Raw genomic sequence first — 17043 nt, forward strand, 5'->3', positions numbered from 1 at the left:
AGCGTTACTCAACAAGAAATTGTAAGGGGAAAAAAAAATCTATATAAAAAAAAAATAAACATGGAAAAATACCCCTTTTCCTCACACGCGGTGTACCCCCTGTACTAGATACTGCTCCTGGAAAAGAAGAGACGGGAGGTTGGGGGAAACTGTAACTTGCCCAACTTTCTTTGCGCGAATCCCGACCAGTCTAAGATACGCGCAAGCGCGGTGCGAGAAGAGAGCACGCGTGAAATACCGGCGGCTGGAGGTATCAACCAGCCACCATTCCTGGAAAGGATTCCGACACAGAAACTCAATCATTTCTCTTCTTCTGTACATCTTCGGCGGTCAGTTAGAAATGCTCTTGTTTGTTGGGATACGGACCCTAGAAACGATGTATTTACCCGACGCGATACGGGCGCAAAAAGCACATTCGTGTTCGTAACTGGTCACTTGGTACTAGTATTGCATCTCTTGGACACAAAAACTATGCGAAATCGTTCTCCTAACCAAAGTTTAGTAATTTGTGAGAAATTCGCGGAAGTGTTGAAAACTTGAATAAGATGAGTTTGTGGACTGTGCATTGTTTACATACTGTTCTTTTTGTTGCTGTCACCTCTGGGCTCTTCCAAAGTGAGTAAATGTCAATATAATTCTCATTATAAATGTTCTCTCAATATTTATCGTGTGAAATTATTATAGGTATTTTCAAATTCATAAAATAACTTAACTCTCTATGGTCTCGAGCATATTTCAACATACATGGTAAAAAAACCCATTACACCATGTTTTCTCAACTTTTCCGTATTCTAGAAAGTATATATTTTAGTGTGATTTGAGTAAAAAATACGCAAATATATAAGCACAATACCTTTTTAACTAGAAAGAGCTGATTCCCAGTCGGCGTTGTTTTTCGAGAGGTGCTGAAATTTCAGTCATTTATAAAAGTTCCCCAAATTGAGAAGAGCGGAAATGGAATTAAAGGTAAAAACTATTCCACTTTGCCAAGCAACATGTTATATGTTTGTAGGAAACATTAAAAGGGAATTCAAACTCTGTGAATTTCGCCCTTAATTAGCTTGATTTGCCATTAAAACATGCGATCTAATCAATGAAATTGCTGTATTGATGCAATGTTTTATTTAAAAATATGCTAACAACACCAATTTGCTTCGGTTTCTGTAAAAAAATCGTTCTAATGGGGGCCAGTCATAGAAGATTGACCCTCTGGGGTGACCCTCTTTAATTTCGTGCATCTAGAAAAGTGACAAGTTAGTAGAATAATGACGTATACAAATACACGCGAGTTCAAGATCTGATGCATTTCATTAAAAAGTGTTTTTTTTTAATAACCGCACCGATTTTTCCCTCATGCATTCCCTAGAGACAAAAGGAATATCGCAGAACATTATTTCCACTTTTGATCCAAATTGTATAGTAATTTCTAAGTTCATACTATTCATATTATTTTATCTATAGGCAATATTTAATAATATTAACAATAATACTGATGTAATACTTACTAAGTATCGTATTACGAAGTTTCGTGTATTAAAATGAAATTAAACTTTTGGGTATGGTTTTCATAAAAGGAAAAAAAAAGTATGTGTGGATGTGAAAAATAAGTATGCGTCAACTGAAAATATAGATAGAACTTCATTTTTGATTTTCGATATAAACATTTTTGTTCGATTTAAGAAGAGAAATAAGAAAAAAATGATTGATTGAAAAATATTTAATTGCGATTTTATCCAGCGGTGAAAATTCAGTACATCACATGACCAGAAATTAGTAAAGAAAAATATTACAATTGACCTACTATTGATTATAGAATTAAAAAATATAACAGTTAAATTATGTTTAATCCTCTTGGTTCCGTGTATATTTGAATGTACATGTCAAATTATATGGTCGAAAACACCCATTTTACCAATTTCTTTTCTTATTGTTTTTGGTATTTTAGAAAGTATATCTTTTTATGTCATTTAAATTCAAATTATGGTTTTAATACTTTTCCAAATAGAAAGTGTTGATGACTTGACAGTGTCATTTTCCGAGAGTTGCTTAAATTTTATGTGCTCGGAGGTTTATAAACGTGCACCAAATTGTAAGGATTGAAGAGGAAAAAAAATTCAGAGTAAAAACTCTTCGACTTTGCCAGAAGGAAGATATTATCTATTTTTAGATAACATTAAAATCAAGTCAAATTGCACAGTTTGACATTGATTAATCATTTGAACCAATTACAAAATTAACTCTAATTCAGTTGATATTCTCATGCATTGCTTAAATTAAAGATGTGATAACAGCTCTAATTACATCCGTTTTTGTGAAGAAATAATAATTTTCATTATTATTATTTATGGGGCGAACCATAGAATCAAAACTCTCGGGTTCATATTTCGTGGTTCTAGAAAAGCGACGAGACAATTTCATTGAATTTTCATTGAACGTGAGTTCAAGAGTCGATGCACTTTACAAAAGAATTTTTTCACATGTATTCTCTTTGGATAAAGGAGACAACACAAAATTTTCTTTCCATTTTTGATGCAAGATGTATTATTTTCATACTCATGCTTATTAAATTTAAGGTCAATATTCAAAACACAAATTTAATTCCTAACGCTTCGTAATAAAAATAAATTAAATTTTTGGTTTTAGTTTCCATGAAAAGAATGTATATGTATGAGGAAAAAATATTCTAATAATAGGTTTACGAGAGGCAACTTTTTGTTCATAATATAAGTATGAACCTAATCCATATCTTTTACGGATGAAGAGGTGGCACAAAATATTTTTCTCATGTATGCTGTAATTAAATCTTGAGCCTTAACATTATTGATTTAATAATATTATTATGCTTTGAATTTCTCTGGTGGAGGGAATAAAAATATTCTATTGCAGAATACAAGAATGGTTTTAGTTTTGAAAATAGTTATTCAGAATATATCTCTATAATTAAAAGGTTCTTCTTCATGGGTAAGGAATAGTTCGTAGCCTGTTAAAACTGCTGTAGTTTTTCGGAAGTCGCTTCGGTCTCTGAGAGTTCTTTTATGCTACAGAACAGAATTCTAATACTACTATTACCTAACGCATCGTACACATTTATAATTGTGTAAATTCCACAAAGTAATGTGTGCGATGCCTGCGCATCGCACACATTACTTTGCGGAATTTCTAAAACATCTGCATATGCCGAAATGTGTGTTCTGCGTGCACGTGTGTTCCCTTACGTATTCATGTTACAGATTCATGTTTGTTTCGCGTTTTGATGGTGCTGCCATCTTTATGCAATATTTGGAAGTGAATATGGTGCATGCCTGAATTTTCATGTAATGTAGGTTTAATTTTGATGTTCTGTATACTGCATAGACTCTTTTTCAAACAGAATATGGCTCACATTAGCACCTCGAAACATACTCCACACCTACTTGGTATCTGCATTCATGCATTGCCCAATAATATTTCGATCCATTCCTTTAATTAGAAATGTTTACTGCTATTTTTTCAATCTCGAATAGCGTTGACTCTAGTGTCAAACTTTTAATTAGAAAAAGTATTCAAATAACGTGAATGTATAAACCTCATATACTATATATATACACACAGTCGATTCCCGTTTTAACGAATACTTTTATAATCTCCCAAGTAAATTTACATAGGAACAATGCTAGGTAAACTGGAATTCCTTTATAACGAAATTTAATTTTAACGAAGTGATTCCTCCGGTCTCTTGGCGTTCGTTATAACGGGATTCGACTGTGTATATATATATTGTAAAACTGAAAACAAATTAATTATGTGATAATGTGAATTGGAAATTAAAAATTTCATTAGAATGAAAAAATTGAAGAATTCAAAAATGAAAAAAGTCGCAGCGAATGTCTGGGGGTATCATCGGGGGTTGGGGGAATACCCTGGCATTGCCTTAACACAGAATGTGTTTGGGAGCATCCTTTGGCCACCAGAGCCTAAGCAGATGCTCGATCTTCCGATGTTCTGCTGTAGTACCATTTGAATTCAAAAATATAGAAGAATCAAAATTTTAAGTAGCCAAACGAAGTTTTTTGTCAAGTTGAAGAAAAAACAAAGTTGCAGTCAGTATATAAAAATATATAAAATAGATACAGAAGGTGCCTTGCACATGGTATGTACTTGCATTTAAAAGCTCTCTTCTTATTCTGAAGAATCTCAGAACCATATGAAAGAGGAAGAATATAGAAAAGGAGATGTGTGTGTAGTCTTGTATTACCTTGAGTTATCCCAACATATTAAGTCAAAACTGCGTTCTCTGAATTTACTTATATAATTAGTTCCGTACAGTGACTTTAAATTACTGGAGCCAATTTAACAGAAAAATGCTCTATTTTTTCGATTATGTACCATAATTTCATACGTTTACTGGATCAAATAATTGAGCATACTTGCGAAATAAATAGGTACTATGAATTGAATGGGGTAGGAAATATTGAAAATTCAATCATAACCTTCTTTCAGTGTTTCAAAAATTATGGGAAATTATATATTGAATATGAAAGCACTACAATATTCAACTAAATTATAAAAGCATGAGAAATGAATTTTAGTTTTTTCTCTCTCAGGAGATTGACTATTTTTCTCTTAGGCTGTTATTATGTGGTACCTTCGTCCTCTATATTGGCAAATACATCACCAGATTTGTGAAGTGTTAGCCAAATGAGAGAGAGCTATTTGAAAAACTGTTTTCAGGAAATTAATTTTTTTCCGCAAAAATCTGTGTGAAAAAACTGTTTATACATCTTTAGTTTCCTTGATTCCTCAAAGGATTCCTCGATCATGGTTTTCCATGCTATCTTTTGGAAAAAATCTCCCTCCTTTAAGGATTTAAAGGTCCTCCATAAGGAAGATTCCTATAAGGAGGACCAAATTGAAACATCTTCTATTCACTTTAGGCACTGAATTGTTTTCGTCAAAAATACTATGGATATTTTAATACAATTTAACAAGAGAATTTACAATTTAATTGTTGATTATTATTCTCTCGAATTTTAACTTCAACAATACCCATATTTCGAGCCACAAAGATTTTTTTTCGAAAAAATTCTCGTGGTAAAGTATGTAACACCGTAGTGTTGAAAGAAACACAAAGGTTCAAGACATTTTAATGAATGGTGTTCGAGAAAATATTCCTTATCGAAGAAAATACTCATTTTTGAGAAAAGAGCATTTTAGTGAAAAACAGCATATATAATGCCTGCCAGTTGTTAGTATTAAAATATTATAAAAATATTTCTAGTAGAGGTGGATCAAACATTTGTACACAGTTGAACGCAGAAAGCTTTGCAGTACAGTATTTTTGACGTAATAAATATTGAAAGAGTTGTCCATTATTTTCGGTCCAATCAAAAAACTACAAAAAAACCCAATTTTCCTCTTATTAATTTTTCACTAAGTGCAATGTCATGTGTGTAAGTATATTTCGATAGTATCCCCCGTGTACAGATTTACAGACTTTACATGGAATTTAGAAAAAATATTCTTTGTTTTTAATTTTTCTATCAATATCAGTGGTTTGTATCCCAAGGTGAACCCAGTCAAGGAAAGAGATGAACATATTCCCTACGGCGTGTATTAAAATAAATGTATTTATGAAAATAGTTGAAAACTTTTCTTTTGCAAGAGATCTTTTATAGCAAATTTTCCCGAACTATGTTTCTAATGTTTCAGTACATCATAGAAAGGAGTGGCAATAATGTATATTACTTGGGAGATATGAAAATGAGTATGCAAATAAAATCCATAAATTTCTTTGAATGGCTTTCGTTTTTGCATGATTAGATCATTAATCTCGATCTAAGATAGAGATGCTGACTGTGCAAAATCTGTGTTGGGATTTTGCCAAGAAGAAATTTTAAAAATATCTTGTAATAAAGGATTAGCATTTACTTAGATATGTTATAGGATTTTAAATTCAAACTATTTGAATAGAAATTACTGAGGAATGAGAATTAATGAGCTGGGACATCGTTTCACTAATTAAGATAGTTAGAAAAGTATTTCACTATTGCAATTTTTTATTACAATTTATGATTACTGAATAGACTAAATGAATCACATGGAGCACGATAATTTAATAAAGTGCGGGGACATTCAATAATATGTTACATATTTGAATCCTAAAACGAGTAAAGTCAGTGTTGACAAAATTGAAAGAAACTGTGCCCAATGCATTGAATATTCCGATACGATAAAATATTGGTACATGGATATTTCAAAAATTTATAAAAAACCTATCAAGATATAAATGTTAAGTATTAAATGCTAAGTATTGGCATCATTTTATTTAGAAAATACATTGAATAGTTTATGGGATTATTGATATGTAGTTGCGACAACAAAAGAAGACAAAAATTTGATAATTAGACGAGAACACAAGGTAGAATGATACAACGAAATTGAGAAAACACGGCTACGATAATATTCATACTGCATAGGAAAGTCTCTTTTATGCTGGAATAACTCACAAACCATTGATTCTAGAAGCATACTTCCAATTGGAAAAGTATAAAAATAACGTGTTGAGACCACTTCAATACGTCATGTATATTTATCAAAACAAAATATAATCAAAACTACCTTTTTATTCTGTGACCCTCTTCTCAAAAATTCAATTAGAAAGTTGTTGCCTCATCTTTCCTGAGATCAACGAAACATTTCATGTTTTTAAAAGTGTCTTTCCCTGAGATATTTGACTTCGAATATTGGTGAGAATGAGGGAAAGAACAGCATATATAAAGCATATACTGAAATTGCCTGTTGGTTTATCCAGTTATTTTCCTTCATTTTTAGCGATCTACGAATTCAAATATCTTTGTGAATATTTCCAATATTATCCACTTGAAGTACGGTTTTTTTGAGGTCTTAACAGAGACAGGACAACAACTTTCCAATGGGTTTTGCAGGACAGGGTGACCAAGTAAAAACTTATTTTATTTTAATTATGTGTGTGTGTCAACATTACTGACGTATCTAAGGTTTATATATACACGTTATTTGGATAATTTTTCCCTCTGCAAGGGTACTTCTATTATCAACGGTCCCCTAGTTATTCCAGGATAAATGGACGTTACAATGCAGTATGTTAGACAAAGGATGTTCAGAAGCAAGTATGGAAAACGATGTGCACTCCAAAATTCATCATCGCAATTGAATGAATACTTTATATTATTAACTTTAGCTTGCGAAAAAGTTTAAAAAAAGAAAACATTTCTCACATTTCAATAACACCATTTTCAGCTGAAGAGTTGCACCGATAAAATCGATTAATACATTCTAACATCTATTTCTCACATTTTATTAAACTATCCTTTCATGTAAGAAAAATGCATGTATGTTATTACTTCTCATATAATTTCCCAATTCAATAAAACTCTGTAAAAGCCATTACCTAAGTAAAATTTAGCCACTTCCATTTGAATGTAATCAGCTACGTGAATTAATGTTACTTAAAAGTCACTATCTAGTCTGCATGTCTACGATATTTCTAAATCCAGACAATTCTTCCTTGTAATTTTCATTTGGCATTGGGAATTTCTCCTGAAATAGATTTTGACCGGTATTGTTACATCACTAGCGTGAGCATAACCCAATAACAAGTCATTTTTTTCAGTCTTATGCAAAAATATATATTCTCAAACACAAGACTAGATATTTTTCTGAATACTCAAAGTTTTTGTGATTTTGGAAGCTGTGTGAGAAGAATCTAGAAAGTACGAATGAAAGACACTTTTCCAGTATATGATTACTTATTCCATAATCAAATAATAGTTCAAAACTCTTTTGTAAATTTTATTACAAGCACATCTGTTTAGCTCCTAAAATACAGAAAATCTAGATTGAGAGAGAGAGAGAGAAAGCTGGCTAAGATGAAATATAAGTTGATTATGGGGGGTAGAGATAGGAATGAAATAATTCAGTGTCAGAGAAAATCGTTGTAAAATGTATTATTATAAAGTTATAAATTTAATGGGCAACAAGAAAAGTAAAATAATTATGCATTTTATAAAATTCAGGTAAGAAAGCGATGACTATATTTAATAAGTTTTTAGACATTCTTGCTAAACTTTTCCCTTTTTTCTCGGTCGGAGAACGAATACCTCCTAATGTTGGCATTTTTACAATAATACTCACTTTGCAAAAAAGCCGATAACAAACATAAATCTGAGAAACTAGATGGTACAGTATCTACCGTGTTTCGTAGCTAATATGTATTTCATTATGTTTTTGAATACGTAGTTTGAATGTCTTGCAGCCCTTTCACCGAGGAGGTGCATGCATATATATATGTTTGTTCCAAAAAACACATCCTGTTCCAAAATAAAATTTAATAGCTTCTATGTTTAATAATTAATAAATTTTTGTTCAAAAACAATCAACTGTAAATATCATTGTATAACAGTCAAATACAGTCGACGCTCGATATAACGATCTCCTTTGTCCCATTGGGAGGGTCGTTATATCGAAAGTAATACATATACGATAGTCGTTCTATAAAAGCATTTGGGACTTATCCTACCGATCATTGTAATGCAATGGTCGTTATAACTAGCGTCGAGTGTATAAATCGATTGAATTACACTTTAGTTATTCAAATAAGTTTTGAGCATTCGTGCAAGACTATCTAACAAGTATTGTTGCAGAGAAAAAGGAAACACTAATTTTGTGAAAGCTTATTCTATCCTGGGGAAAAGTGTGGAAGGTAAAGTGATTTAGCGTTTAACCTTAGCGTCAAAGCCAATTTTTTGCTGATATTATTTTGCGATGCGGCGCATATGCCCACACGGTTCTCATTCCGAAAAGTAGAGTAAAATATTAACGAAACAGATATTTTCTGGATATTATGCCGGGGTGGACTCTGACAAAAAAGTCATATAGTCTCCACCTGGACTAGAACAGAGGCAAGTATACTGCAATCTACACCACTGAAGACACGACCCCGCTTTCCTTATTTCACGCACCGTGATAGGCGTGAGGTGCTAAAGTAGAGGTATATTAGTAGCCTCTCTTAAATTCAGTAGACGGCCCCCAAGTGGAACGGTAGAAAAAGATAAAGTACTTTTTTCTCGGCTCAAGAGCGAGACATTTTTATTCCTTTCTTTATATATAAATTTCTTCCTAATGCCTCTACTTCAGTGTCTCACGCCACAGCGCGTGAAATAAGTGAGACAGGGTCGTGTCTCCAGTGATGTAGCATTCTTGATCGGTATGCCAGAGATCCTGGGTACGAATCCCGGCGAAGACTAAATGGATTTTCTTTCGGAGTTCATCTTGGAATAATATCTAGAAAATATATATTGCCTTGATATCTTGGGCCGAAAGTCTTCTATCTCAGTGTAAAAAATATTGTTTTGCACAAGCAGTATTTAATTTATCCCTGACACACACACACCCTCCACACTGTACTTTTCCCCTCTCATGTCAACTGAAGGTAGCTGGGGGGGGGGGACTAGTATCAGTTATGTGTGGAAATGATAAGTTAATTAATAGTTCTGATAGAAACTATGGAGTTACAAATATAGCTATTCATTTTTACCCGACTGTATTTTCAGACTTGTCGATTTGGCATTTCATTTCATTCCGTGCACCGCCCAGGCTCTAACCGTGGCGCGACAGAAATCAGATACCTAACTGAAGATATTTATACAATCTTTTTAAGTATTTTTTAAATTTAAAAATGTCAGTGTGGCACAGTGAAACTCAACCTTGTATGTGTAATTGCCAAACGCCAAAATCAGCCAGTTCACGAACTGGCAAATTTAGATTTAAATTCAACCGGACAATGTCCAAATTTCAGGTTTTTCAGTGATACGTGGCCAAAGTTCGGAAAGAGAAGGCCTAATTCAGGGTTATCGCCATTTTGCGTATTTTTGTCATGATAATTATGTCCACGTTAGCTCTGACAACACATCACAGACACGATATTTTTGTTTCAAAATTTGATAGAAAAACTATGTTATGATTTAAATAGTTTTTCCTCTCAAATTTCTTTTTCCCTCTTGTCACATATGGAGTTAATCGAATACAGCTAATATATACATATCCATGTATCACATGTTGGCGATGAAAAAAATGGATTTTATAGGGAGGGGACCCCTACTGAACCGCCTTACATTAGTACATCAAACATTGTCCAGGCATTTCCAACCACTTCACAAATTTGCCGGCCAAAGTTCAAATTATTTCTCCAATTCGAATTTTAGCCAAACTCTCGGCCTATTCGCAAATCAACCGTCATCCAGGGTTGTGTTTTGACAGCAACATATACGTTCAGAAAAAATAAATTTTGTCCGTTAAGTAGATCTGGTTTGGCCATATAACCTACTCAAACCTAACAACGAATTAGGCACGCAATCAACAATTTATCCGTCCATCGTTTGGCGATTTCACCACATAATCGCACGAACCAAAATTCAACAAACACACCCCCGAAACGATGCCGTGATCAAGGATATTCCCAGTATCGAAATCCGCAATAAATATTGGAAACCGTTTTCCAAACACAAACTTCCCGAACTAGTACTCAGAAAGACATCCAACTGAATTGATCGGATAGCCACGAAACGCATTCAATCATAACCACTTTCTATTGGATTTAGGAGTAGCAGATGTTACACTCATAACACTGCACATAACAAAAACAAAAACAATATGAATGTGAATTGTTTAACAATGTAATATTTGTCGCATAATAAACGCATGAAAAACAATTGATTTTTTTTTTCAATCACAGTTCTAGGATTACAAAAGTATAATAAATACTCCCGCTTCATGAAACGAGTCATGTATTATTCAGATCGGATAGGTGAATGTTTTAGCTCATTGAGCATTCAGCAATCAGTGGAAAGACGTGAGGAAATAGCGAGAAACTTTCATTTATTTAAAATGATTGATGATTCATAAATTTAATGCCCTGGTTTTTTTTCTCCACCTTTAATCCGATACAAAGCAAAAAAAAAAAGTTTGTTTTTTGGAAATGAGCATTATCAAACACAACTAAAAAGAAAACAGTCTTTCGAATGCTATCTCATTAATATGTATTTTTCTATGAACTCCTATATAATAACAGCTAATTACTTCAGAAAACTGAAACAGTGATTATTCATCTTAGTTTACAATTAAGAAAAGAGAGAGAGAAAAAAAATTTCATGCACGTTTAAATTTATTTGCAATTTTCACCATAAATACATAATCTCTTTCATTTCTTTTTTGTCTCAAAAGAAAAATATGGGATTAATATTTTGTAGACGTTCATAAATATTTGTAAATACAGTGTTCTCATACATCTGTTATATTATTAAAAATGTGGAGAAAAAAAAGATAAGCAGGATTGAAGCAAGTGAATAAATTATAAAAAGCAAATATAATGATTAGAGGACGGAAAAAAATATGATTGAGAATAAATATAATATGAAAGATGGATTTTCAGTCCCGTTTCACTTTATTTGCTTTGAAATAATCTCCCATTTCTTCGTTATTCAAATAAGCGAAATACATTTCTTGAATGAAATAATTCACGGTCTCCAATACATTTGAGGAATTTTGTACTTTATTTCGAGTTTTCCACTTTCACCAAATTTATAAAAGTATAAAATTGAATATGATTATGGCTTATCGTTCTCAGTCCTTGCGTCGCCTGTGGGAGACACTTAAAAGCTCTTTTAAAATTGTCCACCTAGCTAAATGGAATGCTCACAGATAGACAACCCCTTGCAATATGAATGACTTATGTGAGGTCTATACGCTATTTAAATACTTTTTTCCCGATTGGAAGTATGCTTGTAGGATCAGCAGTTCACAACAACAGTTATTCCAGGATAAAGGGGCATTCCTATACGCCCTGTATAGTTTCATATATCTCACATATAGAAAATTATTAATATTCATCTGTCGGCAGAGAATAATTCTAGGCGCTTTCACAATTAAAAATAAATGCAAAAAACACGTAAAATTCAACATAATCGTGAAGACTTTAGAACTTGAGGAAGCTATGCAAAAAATAATTTTGCACGTAATTACTATAATCAAATCAAAACTGATTTAAGCCACCTGTACTCTGTGTACTCTGTCTAATGAGTAAAATGCCACGAAATTTCATGGAAGGATCAACGTTGACATGGGACGCAAAAAATGTCATAAAATAAAACAGTTCAATAAAAGCGCCTTTTTATTTCCTCCTTAGTAACTGCTAATTTCCATAATGCAGGTAAAACTGCCATACAGGAAAAAACAACAGACTTTTCCTACAGGAAAAAGTCAGCTATTTAATCAACGCACAAAAATACCGTGAAATGCTGTGAGGGTTTTCGTCAGCAGCTCCACCAAAGACAATGAAAAAAATGATGTTATGAAAGATTTAGGTACAGCATTACAGACGATAAAGCAACTAATGATTCTTTTTGACTGAAAGGCTAATCTACCGCACACCTACTCCGGCCATATACTGCTATACGTAATTTACAGCCAGTGAAGTTGGGTGGGAAATTAAGGTGCCATCTATTGGTGGTCTCACAGGTTCACTAGGTAAAGAACTTGTTTCTGATGCTGTTCCTTGGATTTTAACCCGTAGACCTTGACGGTGCCTCTCGGGCGTTCGATAGAATAGCTGTCTCACTCAATTGATCTACTCTCATGCTGCTTTTGGTAATAGAGACAATAACGCTCAAGGTCTATCTAAGCTTGGCTTGACAATGGACCTTAGACATTGGCTATTTGAAAGAATAACAAATGATGGGCTGACTCATTCAGACATGTCATTATGGCATTGCACAGTTTAGATCGAGCTATATATGGCTCATAGCAGCTCAGTGTAGGGTTTAATACAGTTATTTTTTTCGAAGTTTTCGATGTTCAGGGAAACTTACTTAATGACGTGTCACCAACATGTATAACATTTATCATTGTACGGTTCTCTTCTTGCTTATTGAAGAAGTACACACATGACTACAGCCCTGAAGGTGTCAGTCAGAAATGTGAATGGAACGCCAGGAAGTGAATTTCTCAGATCATGACATGATAGCTCAGATGTTGTGTATAGTCTATCTAAAGCAAGATTTCTTAAAGTGGTTCCCAGGGGGTACAACGAACCCGTTGGGAGCCCTTGAATAGGTTTCGGAGGGACCATGAGCTCTGATGGAAAATCTGATTTTGCATTATTTCATATTGAATAATATTTTAGGATCCGTAGTTTTCATTTTTACAGCGAAGTAAGGGGCTCCATGGTCTTTATATCGTCAGCACAAGGGATCTGACGGAGGTAGAGGGTTAAATAACTCCTGATCTAAAAGTAGGTTTACGAATGCTAATTTGCTGTGACTGTGAGGTTATAAAGTGACTGAGATTTTGCTTTTCTTCTGCTTTTTTATTATTTTTTTGTCGTTTTGAACACGCATAACTTGGTTACGATAGCAGCGTCACAGCCTTCTATCACGGTACATGATGAGGGTGCTTCTTTTTCTCTGATGTGCCGACGGTCGATTTGGTCCTCCCAAGTTCGGAATTTCTCTAGTGCGCGTTGCTTGGCTTGCAATGAACTATTTCGTGACATACGTACACATTGATAGGAAGGGGGAATTTCAACCAACTGCTCAAAGACAACGGATAGCAGGCAAATATAGATAAGCGTTAGCGCCGGCCACGGAGGCCTGAAATGAAAACGATAATGTTATAGGCAAAACACATGCATTTTAAATGTCATAAAAACGATTCCTTCTCCACAAAACAGGAAAAAAAAATAGCAACGCATTTTAATTCATTTCAACGGGGAACAGTATCTCTGTAACAAAAGTCAGCACACAAATTGTTAGATCCCTCCTGTAGATGTGCACAAAACATCGGACCTTGTTTTACTCTTTTGTCTATTTCGAATGCAATTATGGGCTGAAGCTCATTAGAATTAATTTCAGAACGGAGGGGGAAAAAACGTCTAACAGAAAAATAAACCTTTGTGTCTCTGATGCCATTGCTAACATGCAGATGGTATTCATTGCGGTCGCATCCATTGTATGACTTTGCTAGGGAGAGAGTGTAGAGTTAGAATTAAGAAAAGAAAATACACTCACTCTTTTCTCTCTCGATACACGTTGTGTCCCTTATCTCCATACTCACCGACCACCCACCACTTTGTCTGTTGTTAACAATTCATTTCCTATGCGAGCTCTTTTGTTGAGTAATTACAGAAGACATTCGAAGGAAATTTAATTAATTCTCTTTAATTTTCCTAATCTTGTGATATACGAGTGTGAATAGCATGCGAGCGGAGGGGATATGGAGTGTTATGCTGCTGGGTTACCATTTAAATGTTCTTGACAAGCAATTTTCTCTCGGTCGTGTTCATTTTCTTGAGTGTTACTCTGCCCTAATTGGAGACTTGGTTCTCTCACTGTGTCCTTTCTTCCGCTTTTTCCCTCCCGAAGCACATAAGTATTCATAGAAATACTCCCGTCTTTTCGACTGGTTTCTTATGTTTCGTTGCCGTAGACGGATATAAGAATTCCATGTCCTACTAATTAAACGATTCTGGCATTTTTCATAAACGTATATAAATATTACTAGGAATACTAAAGGAAAATTGACGGAAAAAATTTAGGATTATCCATGTTACAGGATTTTTGCAACAATTTTTGTTGATTTGTACGTAGATACCTCTTTCGCCCTCACCCTCTTTGAGACCCTCCTCTATGTATTCTATTTCTTTCTCTTATAAATTTGTAAATAGTTTAAAAATCTGTAAAATATTGAAGGAATTTTTCTATTTATTGGTATATTATCCTCACGAAAAAAGATGTTTTTTTGGTAGAGAAAAATATTATTTTAAACTTTTGTCGGTAGTGGGCGCTGCACAAAAAGAGTGATCGGACCTGAACCTTCCTTCAATGTCTTCTACGTCAGAAACGTTCGTATCGACCGGTTCGTTTCGACCGGTGATTCGTGGTAAAACAACTTCACCAATGGTGCTTCATCCACCAATGCCAACATCACAATGGAAACCTTATGTCAACGACAGTTAAAGGAAAATTCAGCGATGAAATGTCAATCGTACATCCTGAGTTTCTAGGACTCTGATTTGCATATAAGACACAAATTTGCATATTTCTAGTAATTTGCTCTCATGAAGCGCTCTCTATCGACGAAAATTTGAAATATTTTTCCCGAAAATAACTCTTCTCTTCGTGAGAATAACTTTTTTTCGCAAACCCAATCAGATACACCAGTTCCTTCCGTTTTTATTAATTTTCAAAGTATTTACGACTTTATGGGACATCATGTGAACGTAGTAGAAACATACATTAAATGTGACTTAAAATTACTCCACATCGACGCAAATCAAACACAAAAATTTTTCGTTTCCACCCGTCATTTTTCGTGTGTTTAGTGTAAATATGCAGAAGAAATAACACTTTAAACGTGATTTTTTTTTAGATTGGACGTTTTGAATTTGTTCTTTGGATTAAAAAAAAACACTACACCGACATTTCTAAAATTTCGCAGAAATGTTTATTCGACATGTGATTGGTAAAATGAATTTAGATTCAGCAATCCACCAATGAAAAGAGATTTTAACGAAATATTAAATCTTTTCGGAATTTTTAAATTTATTTATCTTTTTCAAACTTTAAATAATCATAAAATTTTGACGAATGATAAGATTTCCAGCTTCGAATTTAATTTTAGACAAACGGTCATCACATGCGAGTGTAATTTTTTTTTATCTTACGGACAAACGGAAAAAGTGCAATCTTGAAAAAAATCCTATTCAAAGTGCTATTTCTTGCATACATTTACAATATATTTCATTTCTTCTTTCTTCAATTTTTGAAGGAAAGTTTGAGGGACAGATACGAACTTTTTCGTGTCAAAATGGCGTAATTATCGAAAAGTCGACTTTGGGGGAACGTTAGTAATAAAAAGTTTTCAAATGACGTGTAGTTTCTTAAAATAAATATATTTGTTTGAGGGTATACATAAAAGATAAAAAACTAACTTTTTATACAGTCCCCGCGTGGTAAAGTGCATGTATATATAGTTTTTATAATTGAATTTTTAATTGGGTTGCTGTAGTTCAGACATATATGACATCCATATTTGTTAAGGGAATCTTTTTCCTCAGCCACCTTGTTGGGCATTTTGGCTGTTGCGGGCTTGTATATGCATTTGTAAATATTTCATTTATCGAAACATAGATCGCGCTCTGTAAAGTTATTTGGGAAAAATGTCATACTTTTGTAAATGCAATATTTATTGAGATATTAAATACTATATATAAATCACTATGCGTTGGCAAGTTTTCTTTAGCTTACACACACGCACGCACAAAACTCTTCCTTTTTAGGGACTGCACGCAAATGGAATGAACTCAACTACTTTATTTTTCAATTCACAATAAATAACATTGTTAACAATAAATTACATTGTTTCACAATTATTTTGAAAATTTTAGAATTTGTACAACTTTTAATTTAATTGAATTTGTGAACCACATTTCTTAACCACTAGTGAGAAATGCCAAAAAATAGAAAGTCAAATGTCTCCGTGAATATCGCATTTGAAAAGTTATGATTTTTCGTAATTGACTTTTCAGAACAGCATTTACATTTCACGAATTGGAAGGTTCAGCAAGCAGGGTCTCTAAATGATTTTTTTTTATATATACGACTGCTTGTGATATTTAAGACAATGTGTAACAGCAAGCCATTTAAAAACATTTTTATAATTAAAATAAGTTTCTAAAGTCAACGGTTGGAGAATGGAAACAATTTGGGACAGCCTGAAGAATTTGGATCATTCGCTACACAACTTTCATCCTCCATTACATCCGGAAAAAGGCAAAAATGAAAAAAATCCGTGGGGATTATTTGCTGTAACAACCCAAAGCCTTCTCTTAAAAGACAAAGGATGACTTAGTGAGTTTGGCGAGATAATCACCCTGTATTGTCACACTCTGTAGATTATACAGTGTATGAAAGAGTTGTGATTATAATAAAGGCTTCTAGGGTGCCGAACAGAAAAGTTTCAAATCCCGTGCTA

General features: G+C 33.6%; 1 protein-coding gene across 4 annotated transcripts in view; it reads left to right on the forward strand.

The window, feature by feature from the left end:
• The first annotated feature begins 286 nt into the window (after positions 1 to 286).
• Positions 287 to 17043, forward strand: part of LOC149078968 (cell adhesion molecule Dscam1-like) — a 121323-nt gene continuing 104566 nt past the window's right edge. For all 4 annotated transcript variants that reach the window (XR_016193865.1, XR_016193866.1, XM_089241199.1 and 1 more), the window contains exon 1: positions 287 to 615. Coding sequence is in view for 2 of the 4 variants with exons in the window: in XM_089241199.1 (XP_089097325.1) it covers positions 546 to 615 (70 nt within the window). In the remaining 2 variants the exon portion in view is untranslated. The remainder of the gene's footprint in view (positions 616 to 17043) is intronic.

Source organism: Pholcus phalangioides, unplaced genomic scaffold (assembly GCF_987345545.1).
Source record: "Pholcus phalangioides strain wild (caught in Gottingen) unplaced genomic scaffold, Ppha-v1.0 ptg000013l_1, whole genome shotgun sequence".
NCBI lineage: Eukaryota > Metazoa > Arthropoda > Arachnida > Araneae > Pholcidae > Pholcus > Pholcus phalangioides.